At 34.0% G+C, this 24363-nt stretch overlaps 1 protein-coding gene across 51 annotated transcripts in view; it reads right to left on the minus strand.

Annotated features, from left to right (window-relative positions):
- Nucleotides 1-24363, minus strand: part of ADGRL2 (adhesion G protein-coupled receptor L2) — a 682398-nt gene that overhangs the window by 16294 nt on the left and 641741 nt on the right. For 32 of the 51 annotated variants that reach the window (XR_010159335.1, XM_054683454.2, XM_054683462.2 and 29 more), the window contains 9 exons: nucleotides 23946-24131; nucleotides 23067-23105; nucleotides 20036-20219; nucleotides 9981-10106; nucleotides 9555-9760; nucleotides 7953-8126; nucleotides 6764-6973; nucleotides 5615-5835; nucleotides 4230-4296 (listed from right to left, as the gene is read on the minus strand). Coding sequence is in view for 50 of the 51 variants with exons in the window: in XM_054683454.2 (XP_054539429.1) it covers nucleotides 4230-4296; nucleotides 5615-5835; nucleotides 6764-6973; nucleotides 7953-8126; nucleotides 9555-9760; nucleotides 9981-10106; nucleotides 20036-20219; nucleotides 23067-23105; nucleotides 23946-24131 (1413 nt within the window). In the remaining variant the exon portion in view is untranslated. The remainder of the gene's footprint in view (nucleotides 1-4229; nucleotides 4297-5614; nucleotides 5836-6763; nucleotides 6974-7952; nucleotides 8127-9554; nucleotides 9761-9980; nucleotides 10107-20035; nucleotides 20220-23066; nucleotides 23106-23945; nucleotides 24132-24363) is intronic. The other 19 variants (XM_063816419.1, XM_016954823.4, XM_054683929.1 and 16 more) reach the window with 1 other exon arrangement.

Below are 24363 nucleotides of genomic sequence, written 5' to 3' on the forward strand. Positions count from 1 at the left end.
GCTCAACAATTTATGTTACCACCAACATATATGACAATAAAATATCTTCTGGAATTAAATAGAACATATACTGAAGCACAGATACATTTTTAAAAATGTGGTTTTACAGTTATCTTATTTTCTCCAATGTTAAAAAAAGTAATGCTAAATTTTAGTTTGATAGAATAAATATTGTTGCTGCAATCTTTTTCAGGAGGCAATACATTCTGATAATTATAATTTTGCAGGGGAAAATATTCCAAAAATTTTTTCCCCTTTCTTACTTCTTTCTTGTTTTCTTAAAATACAACTGTGGAAATGAGAACAAGAGGCAGAGGGGCAAATAAACACATCTTTGATAAAAATCTGTAGTCATTTTAAGACAAAAAAGGTAGGTTTCAAATAAACTACTGGCTGCAAGTCTGAGTTCCTTTCTTCTTTGCATTTTTCTCATGACATAAATGACTCTTTCCATCCATATACTTCTGTGCTTTCCCCTTCTCCCCCGCCCCCACCAATTATAATAAGTGATTTCTTTCTCCTCCTTACTTTTACTTTTGCCCAATTTATTTTTCTGCCTTTGATATACGTTTACAAAATAAATCACAACCATCAAACATGGTATTTCCCCTATTTCTCAATGGAAGGCAGGCAAAGAGGCAGGGAGAGAACAATGTCTCTACCATCCAATTGCTGCTCTTCTCCCTTGAATTCCAATGCAGCCACTCTTTGACCCTCTTGCTCTTTGTTTTTTCCTTTTCAGTGTAAATACTAAGAAGTTTAAACATAATATTTTGGCATAGGTTAAAAGGCTGCATGCATCAGTGAGAAAGGAAAAAGGTGGAGTTACAGCTGCGCACACAAACATTTGTCTAAACTTGGTAAGTACATGCAGTTACTCAATTATCCACACAGAAGCCACTACTAGTAAGTATAGGCTATTAGGATTGTGGTACATACATATGACAACCCACCAGGCTAAATGTCCATGCTAATAATTAATTCTGGGGATGAAACAACTCATTCAAGAATCAGATTTTAGCTTAGCTCTGGGCGTGTGTGTGCCTGTGTGCAGGTGTGTGTGTACAGGTAAATAGATGGCTATCTCTTAAGATAAATCTGTTGAGTGAGAACAAATCAAGAAAAAAAAAAATCCTTATTCAGCCAAAAAGAGTAAGTCATCAAACTGGGACATTTTTTTTTCTCTCCCACTGACAAAGATCATTCTTTTACCTATCCCCAAATAATAATTTCATAAATTATTATTTATAATAACCCACCAATATAATTTGCTGATAAAATTCAAACTGCTTAATGATATGACACAGCTAAACATCACCCATATTGATGAACATAAAAATACAAAGAAATTTTAAGAAAGAAAAAGGTACCACAGATTATAGGAGTGCACAGTTTGTTTTATGGTCATCAACCTGCTCAATTGAATCACATCCGTCTGAGCTTAGCAGCTTAAAATTCATTCCACAGCTTGCAGTGCTGACATGGATATGATAAGACAGAAGAACAGAAACATCACTCTGAAGTAACCTAGCTGAACTGCACATGTTCTGACCCTTTTTGTCCTCCCTGGAGCTTTTGCTACCTGGCAAATGCAACTCTAAAGCTATACTTGTATCTCCAGATCTTTGCTGTTAGCCAAGCAGAAACCTATTTCTCCCTGGGACTAGCAGCCAGAGAGGTGTTCTCTGAAGAAGACTTCTAAATGAGTGTGTGAGCTGAACTCTTATTGAACTGAATTAATTATTAATGATGCAGATGGAGCTGTCCAAATGATAAGAACAGCTCCTGACGTGTCATGATCCAAGCTTTCATTAAATCATTTCAGGCATACTAATGGTTTCCCACTGCTCATTACTTACCAGCACTTTTCTCATAGATACAGTAACTCTAGTGCCTGTAGGCAAGACATCGTATAGAAATGCAGAAGTAGGAAGCTTTATCTTCCTTAGCATATTATTTTTCTTCATAGATTATTATTTAGAATGTACACCTATTTAATACAACTAAGTGAAACAGTTTCAATTCAGAAAAACTGAAAATGCAAAGCTATACTTTCCTAGGAATAGCAATAGGTAATTTTTGTTATGGGAATATTCCTTAAAAGGATAGTATACAATACAATCTATATTATTAAGATTTGTGCCTGAATTGAGTTTACATGTCTTATCATCACCAGAGGGAAGATATATATATATATATATTTTTCCCACACACACTGTATAATCATATCATATCTCAATTTAAGTTAGATATTCTTTTGCAAGACGCTGTTTTGTACTCCTGTACCACTCTTAATTTCTCTCTGTTGGGAAAATTAGAAAGCAAAGCAATTGCAGGAGAATTCCAACAAGATCTGTACTGGGATTGCTACCTACTGGGGTTTGTGTTTGAGAATGCTGTTGAAAAAGCCATTCACATCTCAACCTGAAGGATTTGGTAGAGGACAATAATGACAAGACTTATAAAGTAATAGTGTGCTCTACTATAAATGAACAACATAATAAAATGTCCTTTACCCTTTTTTCTTACTAAAAGCTGAGTATGTTGAAAATTAACTTCTTTTGCTAATTGAAATGTTTTTTAATGATCTAAAGTCAGTACTTATCTTCACAGATATCAAATAAATAAAACTACAGTATAAAAGGAGTAAACACAGGATAGCCTCATTGGCTAAATATCCCTAAAGCAGTCTTTACATTTTTGCAACTTATGTGTTTGACGAAGGTCTTAGAGGAAAATGGAAGGTTATGTCTTCAAGGATCATGCCTCTTCATGTCAGCCATTGAACTCTAGACAGGCTTAGGCTGTGTTAACATATGAACACCAAGAACAAAAACTTGGGCAATCATCGGATTTAATAATTCTGATGAGAAATCAGTTTTCCCAGGAATACTTGAGAATGTTTTACTGGTTTAATTCATACAGGCATTCATCTCAAATTTTCATTTCACTTTGTATAAGTAATTGTGTAAAATAATTAATTTTAATGACAAACAAATATACACTTGAAGTGGTTTTAAGTTTCCTTCAAGTACTAGAAGTTTTTCTCAATTTCATGAAACACTGCTTAACCATGAAAAGATCCAAACGAGCTCATTTGTGTTACGTTTTTGAAAAAAAAAGTAAGAAAAACTTCTTAAAATAGGAAGTATTTATGTTTCCTTTTCAGAGTTAATAACACCATTTCTCACCATAGTGCTACAACTGAGCAAGTTTTTTTTTTTTTTTTTTTTTTTAAGACAGGGTCTCGCTCTGTTGCCCAGGCTGGGGTGCAGTGGTGCAATCATAGCTCACCGCAGCCTTGTGCTCCTGGGCACAAGAGATCCTTCTGCCTCTGCCTCCTGAGTATCTGGGACTACAGGAATGTGCCTCAACACCGAACTAATTTAAAAATATTATTGTAGAGGGGAGGTCTTGCTATGAAGTCCAGGCTAGCCTCTAACTCCTTGCCTCAAGTGATCCTCCTGCCTCAGCCTCCCAAAATACTGGGATTATAGGTGTGAGCCACCATGTCCAGGCCTGAGTGAAAGTTTTAAATACCAAAGTCTAGATACTGTAGCTACACTCCTTTATTTCAACTATATCTCAAATGTGACTAAGGGTAATATAAGATGTTTAAAAATATCTTAATGTCATTATCCTTGACTTGTATCAAATTCATTTAAAAATAGCATTTCTTAAACTAGTATATTCATTTGGTATCTTCAGTCTTATAGAAGTAATTTCATTTCTAATAAATTTTAAGTTGATTTAATAGTCATTCGTTAATGCAAGCTTAAACAACTTTTTATATACTAAAAAGCATTGAGGATGTGGATATTCATTTAAAATTCACTTAAAATTAATTCATTAGAATTACATAGTAATTCATTAAATTACTATGTGGAAACTAAGATAATAAAAATTAAGGTAATATTCTTTCACTTTCCTGACATATTCATTTAATTTATAACATGGCCTATATGTAAGCATGTTTTTTAGATTATGATGTGATATTTCAGCTTATTAAATTAGAAATGAGAAAAAGTACTTTTTAGAGTAAAGATTTTCAGAAATATTAATTAGCAAGTTTATAAAAAATATTTAAAATATACTATTATCCTGTGAGACCGGCATATTTATAAATCTTTGTATAGATAGATAAACAAACAATAAAACAAATTATCCTTGTTTGAATAGCACTGCTAAAGCAGCAAGCTAAAAAGCAAGGGAAAACAGAACCTGCTTACCAGAATAATGAAGGTAACAGGTCCAATGAAGCTCCATATAAAGTAGTTATCAACATGAAGCCAGCAACTATTATGAAAAGAGAAGAATATGCATTAGTAGTTTCTATGGAACCTCAACATCACAAGGAAAATAGGATTTTAAAAACCTAACAGACAAAACTATCTTTACATTTGCCTTTGAAGATTCATTTATCATGTGCAAGACCTCTAATAATTCTGAGTTGGCTTTGACTTAACAAAGGATAATAATTTATTTACTTCAAACTGCTGGTTTTATATTTGATAAAAGCATACAAAATCGTGCTTGTATGGGGAAGACAATAAACACCACTCCACCACTGAATCCTTAAGACTTCTGACTTCCCTAAGAAAGACTTGAAACTCAATATTGCAAATTGTCTCATCATTTTAAAGTCCTACATACACTTTTCAAAATTTGCCTTTCAGATCTGTCTGAGCTGAAGTGCTTAACCCTATGGAACCTAACAGAACCCCCAAAAACTGTTCAGATGTTATGTTTGTTGCAAAACAGTGTAGCAGAAATATAATACCTCCACTAGGAATGGATAAATGCTAGAAAAGGATATCAAAGCACAGAACTCACACAGTATTAGAGTAAATGATGCATAAACTTATTAAGACAGATTTTACTTAGTGGTTCATTTTTCATATAACATGGAATCCCCCATTGAATTTCTTTTGTCTTTCATCATCTGTACGGTCAAAAAGCTTTCTTTAGTCCAAAGAATCTTTACATAACTAATTTTATCAAAGGAAAAAAATAAACAGAATTGGAAGGCAAATTCATGCCTCTAGCAAATAAAATCCTTAGAAACATGACTATGTCTACCTTCTGTCACTTTCTGTAAATATCTATACTTTTATGAACGAAAGACAGTGACTTATTTTAATCCCTTCAAACTGCCTGATACAATATTATCAAAGTAAAACATATGGGATGGAATGTGCTACTGTCACAATTCAGAATGAGAGTTAGCTATAGAGGGTCGGCTGCACAAAGAGAGCTAATGAAGCATTAGCTTAACACTGAGTAGTTAAACCTGTCAGATGCTTTAAGTTCAGAAGAATTTTTACTTAATATCTTTCTAAGGCCAAAAAGTTATTTACTTTTTCAATTTGTTTCAGGTCAATCTTTTGTGTTAAAAAGAAAGTCCATAATTTAGAATCTGCCTTGCCAGAGTACAAATCCTCTGAACCCAGAAAATTACAAAAGACTTGATTGTAATTTGTGCACGGTATGCCCATTCTCTTACCAATAAAGCTTTCAGATGCTATTTTAATCTGTCAGGGACCCTCACTGACAGCTAACAGGCTTTAAAAAATTATTCACTTGAAAAACACTCAGGTCGCTTGCAATTACTTACGCTTTTTCTGTTCCATAGCTCTTATAGTCAATAGCAGCCGAAACTCCAACCACTGTGGCAGGAAACAAGTAACCAGCAACATAGTAATATTTTTTCCTTGAATATTCACTTTCAAAAACTTCAACTAACATTAAGTAGAGCTGCACACCTTCTAGGCACATCCAAGCAAAAGCTGCCAAAAAGAAAAAGTGTAGAAGTCCTGCAAATATTGGGCATGCAATCTACAGAGGAAAAGAACAAAAAACACAAAAGAAAATTCATGAATAAAAATAGCCCACTCCAAAATATAAAATACTAAGAGAAATCACTATTATTTCAAAAATACATTATTCAGAGTAAACTAATGCTTCCTGAAAATATTTTTTTCGTAACTGGAAACAAGCTAAAAACCCTGACAAATCTGAAGATTATCATGTTCACAGAGTATAATGCCAAGTGTGCTAGGTTTCATCAAGGTAGAACATTACTATAACATTTTTTAGTGAAACTAAATATCAAATAAGAAAACTTCATAATTTCTGTTTGTGAATTATCTGTTATGAAATCTAAATATTCCACTTGTAGATGATTTGCTTCACAAGTCTTTAAAAGTGTTGTTTGCAAATATATTATTTCTATTTTTTTTATAATGGAATTTTAAAATTTTGCTTTAATGACAAAATCCTAGCTCTAATTACCTAAGATTATTTTCCTGTCATATCTGGAACATTCTTAAATTATCCAAGTGCAGATGAATATAGGGTGAAGCATTAACTAAGTTCTGTTTCTGATATTAAGACCTCATGATGATGAATCAATTGCTATGAATACAAAGAAAGGATCACTGGTCAGAATGACTATGTAAACAAAATAAGAATTTTTAAAATAGGATCTTTATATTACTGTATCCTCAGCATTCTTCTATTAAAATTATGTCTTAATAAAAACACAGAAAAATTCGACTGTATCTTAATATATAAAATGAATTAGTTCATAATATTACTTAATAATTGGACAGTCTTTTAATTTACTACAAATTGTCTTTCAATATTGCTGTATCAATTCTATCAAGTTACAAGGTCAAACATTAATATCAGTATCATATGTCACCTCACACCTACTAAAATAATTTTCAGAGATCTAAGGTCAATGAACTCAACTGGTGCTTACCGCATATTTTGTCTTATCAATGCCTATTAGGAAAATAAATTCAGCAATGAAAAGGTTGATACAAAGGTTCTTGTGAATAGTATTTCGGTCACTCTGTAGGCCACGGAAAAAGCAGAAGGTGAAGATGCAGATAGCCAGGCAAACAAGGGAAATGACAATTCCCACCCAGGTGATGACTGTAAGAAGTAATTCATGAACGCCATCTTTATACTGAAAATAAAAAGATATGAGGAACATTAGTATTCCTGCATTACATCAACTAGAAGAAAGACAGCTTTCACATGTACAGCTCATCTTTTACTACTGAACTCTTTGAAGAATACTATTCATATGTGTTCAAAAAAGGCTCAATACCAAAAATAAATTTTGATCACATAATAGCGTTCAATATTATTGTCTTTTATACTTAAAAAATGATCTATGAGACAGGAAGATTTTACCTAGAAAACAATAAAGGAGCCTAATGATTTCAAAGTATGACTGAATTAACTACATAAACACATGGAAACTATTTACATGACAGAATAAAGAATACTTATTCATGATTAAAAACAAGTGACATTTTAATGATTTTTCCAAGCTAACACATAAACCAAGTTTTAAGTTTTTATTTTCTCCTTGGGGTTTTGTATGCTTACATATTGAGAGTTGACACATACAACGGATCTGAGACCGAAATGCTACACTTCTTAAAATATTTCTGTCTTCTGGCTGTCATTGTCTTAATCACAAGAAAGAATACTGAGACATATTCCAGAAGCCATTTTGACTTTTCAAAAGATGCAGCTTTGCACAATGTGCAAAGTGGTTAGGAAACTTAAAGGAAAAGTTGTAAAATTAGATTCAAACATTCAAGATGGGAAGGGCATGTTAAACTCGAGGGCCTTCTGTCTCTTTTGTATGACCTATTGCTGCTCATTATTTAAATCTTCTGTTGTCTCTACCAAGCACCTGCCCCAAGGAGGGAAAACTTACAAGTCTATAAAGTCATAGCATATGATTTTGAGAAGTAACAATAACAGTGCCAAGACTTCTTAAAATTTATGGACAGTGTAGAAACAATTAGAAATCAACATTACTTTGTTTGCTTTTTAGTTACGGTAAGCGCCCAAAGAATGGGACTATTATACAAGCTGTTTTGAATCTCTGAGGTTTTTCTCTGCTACTAATTAGAAGTGCAAATACTTACTGCAATTTCCCTGTGGGCCATGAGAATTGCAAAATTGGTTAGGTGGCTGCATGCACACGTTGTTCGAGTTTTATTAGTGTCAACCAGCTTGCAGCCCTGGGTAGACCAATATCCCATCATAGTTCTCTCTGAGTAGTTCCAGAAGGAGCAGTTTGCATTGAAATAATTGTCAGGCTGGGAAATAAAATGACAAGATAAAATTAGGATTTTATATTCTAAGATGGCAACAGCAATTGTTTAATATGTATAAAAGGTAATTTAGATTAAACTTTGCATGTTTCAGACTATAAAGTTTTTCATCAGCAAAATTGTGGACTATGTTATACAAGGCAGATATCTAGCTTAAAAGGGGCTTTATAGTCCGAAAGACTCTAAAGTGTACTTTAAATTACCAAGACCCATTTTACACAATTACAATTTCCATTTTATGATTTTACAATTGATGGTACATTAGAATCTTTTTTTTTTCCTTTCTGATAAAATTAGAGCCATAAATTTGTTCTGAGAAAATTCTATACGGACCAAATGTTTTAAAAATCCATGTTCTATTTTGGGCCCATTTTTGGTTAGTTCTAAGAGATACACTAGCAGCAATGTAAATCATATTGTTAGTACCTACAAGCTCTTAAGAGTCAATCAAATAGGCCGGGCACGGTGGCTCATGCCTGTAATCCCAGCACTTTGGGAGGCCGAGGCGGGCGGATCACAAGGTCAGAAGATCGAGACCATCCTGGCTAACACAGTGAAACCCCGTCTCTACTAAAAATACAAAAAATTAGCCAGGCGTGGTGGAGGACGCCTGTAGTCCCAGCTACTCAGGAGACTGAGGCAGGAGAATGGCGTGAACCCGGGAGGTGGAGCTGGCAGTGAGCCGAGATCGTGCCACTGCACTCTAGACTGGGCGACAGAGCGATACTCTGTCTCAAAAAAAAAAAAAAAAAAAAAAAAGAGTCAATCAACTGAAGCAGATATGAGTATCATAACCACACAAATTTATTTTTCTTTGCCTATTTGGAGATCCACTTTTTTATCTGTGGGCATTTATTCACTCTACTTATCACAACAGCCAAACATTCTGTAGACAATCTTCCAATACAGTGTAGTTACGTAAGTATCAACTTGTATTTTAAGGCACAGCAGAGGAATCACATCTCCTCAACTGTTTTTTTAAACACAATACTTGGTAACAGCTGTGTCAAACGTGATCAGTAAACTAATGAAAAAAATTTTGCCACACAGAAAGGCAGAGTCCTAAGAGTTAATACTCAGCTATCCTGCTGCTAAGTAAGGTAAGGGTTAATTTTCATTTGAAAACAAATTAGAGTCATTTACATTTTCCTGTTGATTACTGAATTAGCTTTCATTAAGAACACACTTAAGTTCTAATAATCACTGAACCAAGCTCATTTAATTTTATGTTCACAGACTTAAATAAACTTGTGTCTCTGACCTAGTCCAACATTTAAAATTCAAATGGAAAGGTCTTGTCTTTCCTCCCTCCCATCTCCCCAGTTCTCTCCCCATCCCCAGCACCTCAGTTTTGCTTTCCTTTCTTTCTGCTTTTATAACCTTCCATTACTTCATTAGCATACATTAACTTACATCAATGTGTGGCAGGGTAAAAAGCACAGGATCAGTCAGGTATACTCGGCTGGACTCTTTATTGATTGAAACTGAAATGACGTGAGAGTTCACTGCAATGGTGCTATTACGACCAATAAAATCAGCACCCAGTTTAATGGTTGCATTTTCTGTACTAAGGAACTGTCCCAGGCTCCGGTAAATGATGAACACCAACTTTGCAAGCCCTAGGAAGGTAAAAATAGTCACATGATGTACAAAAAACATGCTTGTTAATAAACTAAGATAAAATAAGAATAAAATGATAAAGTCCTAAGGCATTGTTTTAAATCTGCTTTTAAATGGTAAGCCGTTTTTTTGTTATATAAGGACTCAAATACATTTTAGAATTAATAGGTTTTTGAACAACAACAAAACCTGTCAATTTTTAAAAGACTTCCACCTTACCATTCCTGCTGTTCTGTTTGACGGTATTTGCGGACAGTTGGATTGAGCTGCCTGCTCCTTTGATGCCCAGAGGAAATTTAAAGTCTTGGATCTGTCCTTCTGTACTGAGTACGGCAACTTCCAGGACTGGATGAGGGGAAAGATAAAGGAGGTGGGGAAAAAAGGATTCTTTAAGAGTTAACTAAGGAGGCAAATGATAACTGTATGGAAACTACTGTTTTCTTTTTGCCTACTTAAAAAATTTTACTGTTAGGTTTCAACAAAAATCATGGACTAAAAATCAAATTACTCCAAATGATTTAAGTCTTAAATATTCACTTGTCAAAAAAATTTTGTATTGTCATTCTAACACCTTCTTCATATTTTTATCTCTTTTGTCATGAACTAATACCAATCTGTTAGCCTGTAAGTATGAACAGTGTATGAATTAATAGTACATAACTTTCAAGGTTTTATATTTAAATCATGAAGCTAAACAAAAATATTTCAAACTGATATTTTTTGGCTCTTTATATTAAGTAACTTTTCAATGACCATTACTTGGCAGTGGTAAAACTAATATGAAGTACAAATTTGAATGACTTTATGGCATCTATACATCTCTTTCTATCTATGATCCACTTTAATATGAAAAATTACACAGGTCAAGTTTGCAGTAATACTTTTTTTTCTAATTTCTAAAAATAGTAAGCCCAGAAGAATATATTTATGATGAAAATGTCATTATGTTAAAACTTCCCATTAATTCTCACTAGTAACCATCAGTCTTTACATACTCAAATTGGGCAAAATAGAACCTGCAGGCCAAGCCTGGCATGCCATTTGTTTTTGTAAATAAAGTTTTATTGGAACACAATCATGCTTATTCATTTGTATATTGCCTATGGCTTCTTCAGTGCTACAATGCCAGTTAAATATTTGCGAGAGAGACCACCATGGCTTGCAAAGCCTAAAATATATACTATCTGGACCTTTACAGCAGAAGTGTGACAACCACTGCAATCTAAACCAAATTTCAAAAATTCAAACCAAGTATCGAAATTGACAAACACTTAAGGAAAACACGTCAATACAAAACACTGAGAACATCTACCTGATCAACATGCCAATGCTAACTTCATTTCAAAAATATACTTAATAGTAACCACTAACAACATAAATGTTTACTGTCTGCTGGGAATCACAATACAGATTGTAATTATTTTACATTAACATTCATTTAGATTTTAAAAGGAATGGAAAAGTACATTGCTTTTACAGGAGTTAACTATCTTATATTAATAATTACAATATTAATATTTTATTGATGAAATCTAAGGAATTATATGAAAAATTCATTAATTTCTGATATTTAAATTTTAAAAATAATCTGTATTCTTAAAAAAGTTCAAAAAATACAGTCCACACTTTTTTTCTGAATGTCACTCTCTTTAATGTCTCTAATGTCTGTATCATCTATCAGCTATTCACCTACAATCCCCTTTTTATTTTTACAAAAATCGTCTCATACCATTGTACAGTAATTCTTGGATACTAATTTTTTTAATCTTCTGCAACTCTGTTTTGTAAAATACATCTATATTTAGGTGTAAATATAATAACATTCATAAATTTTTATAAGCAATTAAACCACATGTCAAACCCTGAAATACAAATTTATAATGAGCATCATGTAACTGCTAAAATTCTATCAGCTGCAGAAACTGGTTGATACACTTATTTTACTGATACTTGTTTGGAAAGATTAAGCAGGTGGGTAGATGGATGAACTGTTCTCAGACTCTGTGTGGGGGGCAGGGAGGAAAGAGGGAAAGAAGTTTAATGAAAGTAACTGATTCTTCCTCACATTGAAAGAAGCTTTCATATCTTAAAACAAGACAGGATGAAAGAAGAATATCCTCTGAGTTTTCATGAATCATCCCAAACACAGATATACATGTACAAAGAGTTAATTGCATTAAACAAATATTTACTTATCAAACTTTAATTTCATTACACAGAAATTTACTTATTAGAGTTTAAAAAATAATGTTCACAGTAAAGAAAAACTTTAAATTATTAAAAGTAGTAAGATCATGACTACAGCTCTCAGTAGATGTTTCAAGCTACTTATTTCCATAAGAAAATGCAATAATGAACTTTGTACCAATGAATAGATAAATTTATATCAATAAATTTTTAAAAGACAATAGAAACTTTCCTAGAAAAATAAAACTGACTAAAAGAAATTAAAAACCCTAATAGTTTATGACCATTAAAAAACTCAACTGATAAATACATACTGAATTTTAAATAAGACTTCTATTTTCTGTTTCAGAAAACAGAAAAAGATATATCCCTAACTCATTTCACAAAAAATTATAGGATACTTTCAGTCATTAAAATGATGCAAAAAATCTTTAATAAAATATACACACATTTTATAATATCCTGGACAAATTAAATTTTTTAGTAAATTAAGTTAAAAAAGCATATAGAAATTAATACATTAGAAAATGTATTCATATAATTCATCAAACAGAGAAATTTAAAAAGTATTCACAGAAACAAATTTCAACATCCACTTAATGTAAAAAAAATCTTTACAAAAAATGTGAATTAAAGAAAAATTCTTTGACCAGATAGAAGTTTTCTTATCAGATAAAGGATAAACCTTTATGTATCCAAAACATATATAGCAAACAATAGTGAAAAACTCTAGAAGCATTCCATTTAAAGTCAAAATGATCTCTGTCACAGGTTTTATTTAGCATTGTACTAGAAGACCTAGCTTAATGCAGTAATTCAAGAAAAGCAAATAAAAGGTATAAAGGAAAAAACAAGTATTATTCACAGTAAACACAATTAACTACATAGTAATAACGAGGGACGCTAACGATAAACTATCAGAAATACTAAGAATTTAGCAAGGCTGCTATGAGCAACATCAATCATGTTTCTATACACCAAACAACAAACAATTAAAATATGTAATTTTAAAAGTGATATTATTTATAATAAAAACAAGAAGTATAAGTTGTCTAGGAACAAATCTGATTTTTAAAAAAGTGCAAGACACTAAAAATAAGAAAAATATATAACTTTATAAGGAGACCTAAGAAAAAATGAAGAATTACATAATGCCGTTATTTGGGAGAATGCAACAGTTCACTCTGGCACCTCTTTCAAAATCAATCTACAAATTCAGTCCAATTCTAATCAAAATTCCAACAAGATTTTTGTGTCTGGAACTTGATCCATTGATTTAAAAATTTATATAGAAGAGACATGCCAAAAAGCAGCCAAAGCAGTTCCTTAAGGAGCAAGGCTGAAAGTCTCAACAGATATTAATATTACTGAAAAAACCAAAGCAGCAAATAATAGACATGGCTAACATGTAAGATATCATTACAAATCATTAGGGGGAGAAACGGATTATGCACTAAACGTAAACAAGGAACTGGTTATTCATATGGGGAAAAATCAAATTAGCTGCCTCTCTCATATGATATCATAATTAAAAATAAATTTCAGGTAGATTCAAGACATAATTTGAATCAGGTAGATTCAAGACATAACTTGAGAGAGCCAAAAGGAAAATATTTCTTAAACAAGACACCAAGAGTACCAACCCTAAAAAGAATAAACTGATATATCTGACTCATTATGTAAAACAACAGATTCCTTTTAAAAAGATAAAAAGAGAAAGCCCAGACAGAATAAGTATCTGTAAACTATATAATCCTTACAGGATTAGTGTCCAGTATACATAGAAGTATAAAGAAAAAATCAAACAGGAGAAAGTTGTAAACAATAAATTCATAGGAGAGAAAACTAACATAGGTAATAAATCTGTTTAAAAAAATCAACATGAAGCAATCACGGAAATTGTAAATTAAAACAATAACGTAACCAATTCAAACTCATTAGATTGACAACAGTTATGTCAATAATAAAGTGTCTGCAAAACTAGTAATGGTATTACTGGTGAAAAATTAAATTGGTAAAAGAAGGTAGAGAGCAATTTGGCAGTATTTAGTAAAGCTGAAGGTGGGTATGCTCTACCACTCAAAAATTCTATTTCTAAGGAGTATGTGTGTGTAGGCACACACATGTATGTGCGCATGTATGTCTAGAAAGGCACACATTGGAGCAAGAAGGCATACAGAAACTTTCATTACAGTTTTCCTTCTGTCAGGAAAAAAGCAGAAGCCACTAAAATGTCTATCAGCAGTTAATTCTGGTACATTCTTAGAAACAGATCAAATGAACTACAGATACACATGTCAGCATATATAAATATAAAAAATAAAATGCTAAGGGTAAATTTTACAATTATGGCCATGTGCAGTGGCTCATGCCTGTAATCCCAGCACTTTGGGAGGCGGAGGCAGGCGGATCACCTGAGGTCAGGAGTTCGAGACTTGCCTGGCCAAAATGGTGAAACCCCCTCTCTACTAAAAATACAAAAAAATTAGCTGGGCGTAGTGATGCATGCCTGTAGTCTCAGCTACTCAGGAGGCTGAGGCAGGTGAATCTCTTCAACCCAGGAGGTGAAGGTTGCAGTGAGCCGAGATCATGCCATTGCACTCTAGCCTGGACGACAAGAGCAAAACTCCGTCTCAAAAAAAAAAAAAAAAAGAAAATTATACAATTACATTTACAGTGTGAAATTAATGTTAAAAACCTGAAAAGTATTCACTGTACATACTTACAAAGCAAAATTTTTTAAGCTTATTAATGCTAAATAATAAAGATGACAGCTACCTCTTTCATGATATGATCAGGAAGGAGGCAATCCTGGGAACTTCGACATTATCTATGATTTTCTTTTTCCAAAAAAATCTGAAGCAAATATGGTAAAATACCAATATGTGGCTCAGCTGAGTAAGTGGTACACAGATGTTATGCTATCCTCTACTTTCTGTATGCTTGAAATAATATATGCCTTATTCAATAGATTTTCTGAACATGAATACACTTGGTTCACTGGAGAGCCATTCAGAGCCTCACTCAGCCAATACTGTAAACAGAATTTTAATATATTTATCTTACTATTTTGCAAATTCCTCAGCAAGTAGTGGCTGTAATGAGAGGAAAGAGGAAGAACTATGACCTCTGCCAGGAGACTTGCACCTTTATGGGAAGGAGCTGGCATCAGCCTAGGTCCCAGAATAAAAACAACACGGAGCAGAACTGAAGATGACAGGAAGCAGAGCTGAAGTCCAGCCTCAACAATTATGCAGCAGGAAGGAGTAGTAAACCTTTGTTGTTGTAAGCAGCTGTGACTTTGGGGTTTTTGTTACCACAGTCTAAGTCTAAAGTGATGATAAAAATCATGCTGGCCACTCAGCTCATTAAAACAATAAATAAGGCCAGGGGCGGTGGCTCACACCTTTAATCCCAGCACTTTGGGAGGCTGAGGTAGGTGGATCACCTGATCAGGAATTCAAGACCAGCCTGGCCATCATAGTGAAACTCTGTCTCTACTAAAAATACAAAAATTAGCAGGGCATCATGGCAGGCACCTGTAATCCCAGCTACTCGGGAGGCCGAGGTAGGAGAATCCCTTGAACCCAGGAGGCGGAGGTTGCAGTGAGCCGAGATCATGCCACTGCACTCCAGCCTGGGCAACAGAGGAAGATTCTGGCTCAAAAAAAGAAAAAAGAAAAAAAAAAGACAATAAATAAAAGGGAATTTTACAATGGATGGTCAGGCTGATAACATCTAAACCATGGAACCGATCTGAAAATCACAAGGAAATAAAACCAAAGATTATGTGCTTGTTGATAAGACGCAACAGAAAGTTCTTGTTAAATTAAAGAAACAAAAAGTTAAACCTAGCATGATCATGCCTCTAAATCTAACCATCAGCATACCAGGCAGAGTTAAATGATGCACTGTGGATGAAATAAGCCAAACCAAGAATGTAACAAAGTGTACAAGACAAATTACCCACCTGACTTCCTCAAGAAAAACAAAAAATGTTTAAAAAATATTTTTTTTTAGTATGCAAAGAGAAATAACTTTTAATGAAAAAATACTTGGCCAGGCATGGTGGTTCATGCCTGTAATCCCAGAGCTTTGGGAGGCCAAGGTGGGTGGATCACCTTAGGACAGGAGTGCGAGACCAGCCTGACCAACATGGTGAAATCCCGTCTTAACTAAAAATACAAAATTAGCCAGGCATGGTGGTGAGCACATGTAATCCCAGTTACTCGGGAGGCTGAAGCAGGAGAATCACTTGAACCCAGGAGGCGGAGGCTGCAATGAGCCAAGATCACGCCATTGCACTCCAGCCTGGGCAACAAGAGTGGAACTCCATCTCAAAAACAAAAAACAAACAAAAAAAAAACCTCAACTGATATATCTATCAGATTTATTACTTGGACTTGTATCCTGGTTTCAACAAAGTATTAATAAATTTATGAAAATGTGAACACACTTTGTTATCTTTTGAAACATTTTGTTATTTTTTTAAAGTGTGATAATGGTATTGTGGTTTTTTAAAGAGTATGGGATATATCCATATAAAGTTTCTTACAGTAATCATGATAGGATTTTACAATTTGCTTTAAAATATTACAAGAGTGAGAGCAGTAAGTGGAACAGGATTAGCCAGATGCTGCTAAAGCTCAGTAAGGGGAATTTTTAAAATCAAAATTAAAAACTTCTGCTCTTCCCACCCAAGATATAAAGAAAATAAAGTCACATACTGGAGGGAAAATATTCAGAATGCATATTTCTGACAAAAAGACTTACAACAATAATATAAAAAGAATCTTTAGAATTCATTTAACAAGACAAACAACCCAATTAAAAATAGGCAAAAGATATGAACAAACACTTCATAAAAGTATATTTGAATGGACAATAAACACATGTAAAGAGGTTATCAGCAAAATGTTACTTAGCAATCACAGAAATGCAAGATAAATCCACAATGAGATGCCTCCAAGAACCACTAAAAATAAAATGACTGCCAATCCTAAATATTGGTGAGGATGTGGAGCAACTGGAACTCTCATATGCTGCAGTTCAAGTTTAATATGGTACAACCACTTGGTAAAATGGCAGCCAAAAATGGCAGCCAAAAAGCGGAAAAAAATTCAATATGTCTAAGTGAGTAGATATACAAATTGTGGTATGTCTTCACAATGGATAATACTCAGCAATAAAAAGGATTAAATTATGGACACTCCCATGTATATGGATAAATTTCAAAAAATATTCCTCTGCATAAAAGCAGCAAGATCAAAAGGAGTACTACATACTATATGATTCCATTCAACTGAAGATCTAGAAAAAGCAAAACTAATCTACATGGACAGAAAGCACATCAGTGGTTTCTGATGTTTTTAGGGCTAGGGTCAGAGGAGAATGACTGCAAAGGAGCATGAAGGGCCCATCTGAGGACACAGAAATATCACCATGCTGATGATCATAAGAGTGTACAACTGCCATACTCCATCAAACTATACACTTAAAACAGGTGCTCTTATTGCATATTTTAAATTATACCTCCAAGTTTTTAAATGTCACAATTAGATATAATTATAATAGATAAAATTATATCATTTTATGGAGTCATGTATTATTAAGGGTAAATCACACTATGAAGTTAAACCAAGAATTTAAGAAGAAATCACTAAGGAGGAAAATCAAATTGTTTTAATAACCTAAGACATTATAGCCATGTCCTCAAGGGAGTGGGAACATAGAGAAATAATAGGCTATTTTAGTCCTCATGTCTGAAAAGAGAACAAGACAAGTCCTAGGAAAAAGGTGAACGTTTCCCTCACAGTAAATCAGGGCCCTTCCCCCCACCCCCAAAATTGTTTATACCTTGGAAATAAAAAAGACACAACTATTATTAGAATATGTAAAATGACCTTTTTTTTTGAGACAAAGTCTTGCTCTTGTCGCCCAGGCTGGAGTGCAATGGCATGATCACGGCTCACTGCAAGCTCTGCCTCCCAGGTTCGAGGGATTCTCCTGCCTCAGCCTCTTGAGTAGCTGGGATTACAGGCACCTCCCACCACGCCTGGCTAATTTTTTGTACATTTAGTAGAGACTGGGTTTGGCTATGTTGGGCAGGCTGGGAACTCCTGACCTCAGGTGATCCACCCGCCTCGGCCTCCCATTTTTTTTTTTTGTATTTTTTAGTAGAGATGAGTTTTCACCATGTTGGCCAGGATAGTCTTGAACTGCTGACCTCATCCGCCTGCCTTGGCCTCCCAAAGTGCTGTGATTGCAGGCATGAGCCACCATGCCCGGCCGTAAACTGACTTTCATACTGATAATTCTTGGGTAATCAGCATTTAGACTAGTAAATACCAAGCATTATTTTAGAGATGCCAGTCTCTCCATAGTGTTTTTTAATTAAAAATGAAAAAAGATCAATATTAAAAATAATCCTTTAATTTCATTTAATTAAATTTTATTTATTTTTTTGAGATGGGGTCTCACTCTATCATCCAGGGTGGAGTGCAGTGGCATGATCTCAGCTCACTGCAACCTCTCCCTCCCTGGGCTCAGTTGATCCTCCCGCCTCAGCCTCCCCAGTAGCTGGGACTACAGGCATGCGCCACCATGTCCAGCTATTTTTTTTTCTTGGCGTATTTTTTGTAAAGACTGGGTTTCACCATGTTGCCCAGGCTGGCCTCGAACTCCAGAGCTCAAGCAATGTGTCTGCCTCGGCCTCCCAAAGTGCTGGGATTATAGGCATGAGCCACTGTGCCCAGCAAAAAATAATCCTTTAGAACTCTGAAAAACATAGGTACTAGAAAAAATGTATTCCTGGACATTTAATTGTTCAGAATATATCTCAAACTGGGATAAAAATATCTTGGATCTATAATTACAGTGTGTTCTATATATGTAAGGCTGATGGGAGCATAGATGTGAACCCAGCCCATGAAATTTTCTTGCACAATTGAAGAGGCATAAGAAGGGAATTTTAGTGTTTTTTTAAAAATAATTTTCAGAATATTTAGAAAACAAATTGAGGTCATAATATGCCGCTTTGGTAATTACTGATTTTTCATTCCCAAACCTCAAAGTAAATAAAAACAAATTATTTTTAAAATATTTCATTTCTTTTTAAAAATTCACTTATATAAAATAAATTTAAGGTTATGAATTCAAATATAGGTGCTAATTTGATTTATGTCCATTTCTTCCATATACCCCTTTGGTCTGCATTTTTTATATAAAGTCTCATGACTTACGCAGGCACAATAAGGCATAATTAGGCATTAAGATACAGCATTCCAGATAGTAAGTCTTCATTCAGTATCTGCTGCCCTAATGAAGTTAGCACTGCTTCTGGTGGAAGAGTAGTCTCTGTCCCTTTTGAGGAGCTTTTTACTTCACTAACTAAGGTATACTGTTAACTTCATCTGAATTCAACCTCACTGAATAATTAACAATTCTAAATTGTTCAAACCTAAATTAATAAAATTTTACTGTATTTCTTTCAAATATTTTTCACAAGTGAATTCCTACCTCTCAGTGGTAGCATTTGAATTCTAAATTATGCTTCAACACTATCTGTAGCTATTCTGCAATCTATGAAGCACGGATGTTCTGCATTGTGGGAGATGTAAATCACTGACCACATTTTCACCTGAAGGCAGTTATGTTTAATATAAACATCTGACTCAAGTTCTGTGTGCTAAAATATCTGACTGAGAATGCATTCCATAAAATAATTTAAATTCACTAGGAACATATTATATAAAACGATTAAGCATTTGCCACAGTTTCATAGCAAGTACTTTCATTACTTAAAAAATCTACATTCTGGTATTTAGGCACTCTTACACTTTTTTGTTAATGATTTTTCAATTGGAAAAACACACACATATAAAACCAACTTGTAAAACACAGGATAGAGTTTGGCTTTTGCATTAATTTTAGTAAGTGTGGTCAATAATTTCTCTTGGTAACAGACAAAAATAATTTGACAAAAAAGAAGTACAGCACTGGGAAATAATAGATACAGAATGGAAACATCATCCTCTTACATATGAATATCCTAAATCAAAATTAAACTTGACAGTAGATTCACTTACCAATATTTTCTGTGGGCATTGAGACCCTTGTTGGTTCTAAAAGATTGTCAGCTAGGACAAAAGCTCCTTCTTCCAATGTATCGAGTAACATTGTTGCAGTATGTGCTTGTTCAGAAGAATTCATATGTTTCCATGATTCCAAAGCTTCAGGTCTCAGAAGGTTGTCCACTGTGTCAACAATTGCCTGTATCCATTAGAAAACTATCATTAGTTTTGACGGCTTTTAGAACCAAAGTGATTTTCAGTCGCTGATGAGTGACAATTATAATATTTATCTGTCATGATGATTTACTCTTACTTCAAGATGGAAGAACACCTAGACAACATATATCTGGTCCATTTTAAAATATAACTGGACCATTTTAAAACAGGACTGACTGAAGATTAACAGACTGCTATTTGATTACAAACAGTAAGTGTAGAAGGTGGATTGTTTGTATTTATTTAATCACACCTCAATTGTTGACAGTTGACAACCACCTGTGTCAGCTCTTAATCTGAGACATTACTCTTACAGGTATAGTCAAAACTACTTAAGTCATCCTATTTATAATCTCAAAACTTGAATATTCTAAACCAAAAATACTAATGTCTTTGGAATAGATTAATATGTATGCTTGAAAATTAAACTATATTATTTTTTGAAATCTCAACTAAAATAGTAACCAAAATTATTCCTTATAGACACTGTCTACTTATAATCATTTGAAATAAAAAAAAAACAAGGTGGCATTAAAGTTCATAATTTATCTGTGAACATTTTCACTCTTCCAATTCTCTGTCCAGCTAAAAAACACTTGAGCATATACTTTAATTCATCAACAATGATCTGCTTTTAAAGGGATAAAGAAAGGAATCAAAATTAAAGCCTCTACTGATAAGTTAGAGAAAACAGGAAAGTAGAATCAAGTCTTCATAAACACCCAAGTTGTAAATATTCACATATGTAGGCTTCATTTATTGCTACACAAAATAACATTAAATAAAATATAACTCAGTTAATCAACTGAAGGCAGGATCTTATACTACTACACTCTGTAGCTACGCACTGACTATGCTTTGGAAAGGTGAAATCACTAAGTTTATTTACTCTATTCCATTCACCCAGTCATAATGTGTCATTATGCCCATAAACACATAGTTCTGATCTATTGGTAATTACTGAAGAGAAAGAACACACACTGTACAAAAAGAACAACAATAAAAATTGCTAGCGTGAGGTACTATATGAACAGGGGGGAAAGTTGTTTGAAGCTACTGTCAGAGTAAGATTAATTAGCTTAATCCATCTTAATATCCTCGTTCTGTCTGCCGTGTGAGCCACCACGACCTTCCTGGCAGGTGGAAGATACTTCCAAGTGGCGTTAAAGGCTTTTTTTCTCCCTCTAATGGGAGATAGAATAGTCGAAATGCTCACACTGATACTGCTGCAGCCATTAACTAGAGTGGAACAGAAATTGGTCTGCAGAGGCCAGATTCATTAGTCACCAAGATATACAGACTGGAGCCTCTCTCTAATCTAAGTTACAAATGAATCCTCTGTCACAAAGTGGGAACTTGCTTCATTTGCATAGTGTAAGTCAGCTTCTGATTTGTAATTTAAAGAGTTTTATTAGTCTTATCTGAACAGAGAAGCTCATTTGAGACATACTGAAAATGACACTGGTCAGAAATTAAGGTCATGCTGAAATTTACTCCATATACACATAACTTGCTAATGGCATGCTTTTATTAATTTGAAACACTCCTTATTTATTACTATTTGTACTTGTCTAGTGGGATCAAAATGATCATTAGCCTAATCATATTCCTGAAGTAGTCTCTTTCTGCCAAAGGAAAAAAAAAAAGCTATTCTTTTCCAACTGCGATGTATGTCCTGGGCAACATACCAATTATTACATTTCATACATTAACTAATACCTTAAAGGTGAACTGAACATTGAAGTTTAAAAAAATTCTATAGATTTCAGCAGTTATTTCTCTGCCCCTATTAAACAGGCTAAAAGGGGACTTTCAGACCATTATTACCTAAAAACAGACTTTCCTACTACCTTTTCTTGTAAAGTTCTCAAGTTCAACAATGTCCAATACTAACTAGTGAGACGTCATTTTTTCCTAGACCTTGCCAACCAAAATTAGTGAAGTCATGCCTTTTTAATACTCTCTAGTCTAAGAAACTACAAAAGTTCTTTTGTTTTCTTGTCACAATATATGGATTCGTTCTTCAAGGTTTGATTTACCATGGTTATGGTCCCCTGAAAAGTAAGGTTAGAAAGTAATATCTCCCCAAAAGGAACTCCTAATATTCACAGAACAAAACAAAATGCAATTTGGCATTATTATTTTGATCTATCACACAGAACCAGTATGGCAGCCTCAGCATGTTTCCTATTACTTGGATATACCAGGGAGAAAACCCGGCTGGAGTGGACAGGGATTCTGAGCTCAACAGTGGCTTTCTGTTCCTATTAGCTTGATAAAAAACAGTATGTAACATATACAGATATCACAGTTAAATTATTTATATTTCATTTTTAGTAACCCATCCCCGTATCAACCTGATTCTAGAAATGACTCCTAAAAATTTCAGAATAAAGCCTATTTTATTTGAGTATACCACAAAGATAAGAAAGCAGTGACTTTTTCATGCACATACATTATGACTATACAGTCTTTGATATGATAAACTGCCGAGAATATATCATAGCTGTTTTACTCAAGTTGTTTTTTAATCCACAGAGATGACAACAGGAAACAAAGAGACTACATAATTACTTTCCAATTAAGAGGATATTTCATTAAAATTCGTGTACTTTTGGATGAATGGAAAAACAGCAGAAATCATTAAAAGTAAATTATTTGCTTATTCTGAGAGTAATATACCTGTGAAAAGCCAACATTTGTACAGCTGATATGGGGCACATTATATAATTATCAAAGACTGAAATACATTGGATCATGCAGCAAGATGATAAAGCGTGGCAGGTAGCTGAAGAAGGGAGAAAGCAGGGTGACAGCACAGGAGAGATACCTTAAGGTAAGCCCTGCATGTCTTCTCTCGTTTTTGGAGCTTTTAAGTAAAAGAAAAGAAAAATCAGAGGTTAGATTTTTATCTGCTGAAAATGAGGAAAGAAGAAATCCTCAAAAATTAAGCTGGCGTTTCAGAGCTCGAAGTTTATATGCAGTAGTCCTCTGGAGTCTGAGTCTGCACTGACTACCAAAACTGCTTATTTACAGTTTTTTATTCTATTTTACGAAGTATACTAATCTAAAATATGTTGACAAAAAGAGACAAAATATATACTGCAGTAAAAAAAAAAGTCAATTTTTTAACCAGGTAGAACCACATTAGGCACAGATTTTGGGTTCCTATGAACCTAATATAAACACTTATAGTGTGATGAAAAGTAGCAATCCAACTTTTGTCATAATAGGAAAAATTAATGGCACTGATAACAATATATTCCTGGAGACGGCAACTTGTCCTTCTTCCAAAAGCTGCCATTGAAAGAAATATGTCAGTGGCTAATATTCCTATATGTGTCAAAATTTTGCTGCAACTATAAGAGTTCCATGTATTAGCATACAAAGTATATCAACTGTATAACATATAATCTCTCCAAGTGCAGATAATGCATTATAAACTTACAGTATTGACCACAATCAGATGGATAAAGTTTGCCACCAACTAAGATCTCTCTCAGGTAATTAACATCATTTACACTTTTTTGGGAGGGCAGGGCACATTGCTCTTTTCTCAACTGTAATTCTTCCTTGGAAAAATGAACCAAATTAGAAATTTTGCTTCTAAGTATATGTCCCGGGGCCAAAGATTTGGCTCTCAACTCCTATAAGACAAGAGCTGCCATACCAAGTGTCTAATTCAAAATAACAGAAGAGTTCTCTCTACCTTGTTATAACTCCGTCCAGCTGAATCCTTCTCACTAGGTTTCAGTTCCTGCAGCTGTGCATCAAGGATGTCCACCAACTGCTCCATCAATCTCACTGAAGAACTTACATCCCCAGCAAACACTGGCCCTTTGGTATGTTTAGCCAGTTCATTGGCAAGACTAGCAGCATTTTCTCCACTTCTGATCTGAAAAGACAATTTGTATTATCTCATTTAAATTTTTTTTCTGTTTACAGCTTCTAGTTCTCCTTGAGTATCTTTATTGTGGTGAAAAAAATTTGCGAATGTTAAATTCTCCAACTAATTGAGACTGATAACTTTCCCTTCGTCTTAGAAGTTTCAAGGCTCTTAGATTACCAACACACACACACAGAATTCTGAACCAGGCATTTAAAAGAAATAAAAAGGAAAAAAAAAT

The sequence above is a fragment of the Pan troglodytes genome, chromosome 1 (genome assembly GCF_028858775.2).
Source record: "Pan troglodytes isolate AG18354 chromosome 1, NHGRI_mPanTro3-v2.0_pri, whole genome shotgun sequence".
Classification (NCBI taxonomy): domain Eukaryota; kingdom Metazoa; phylum Chordata; class Mammalia; order Primates; family Hominidae; genus Pan; species Pan troglodytes.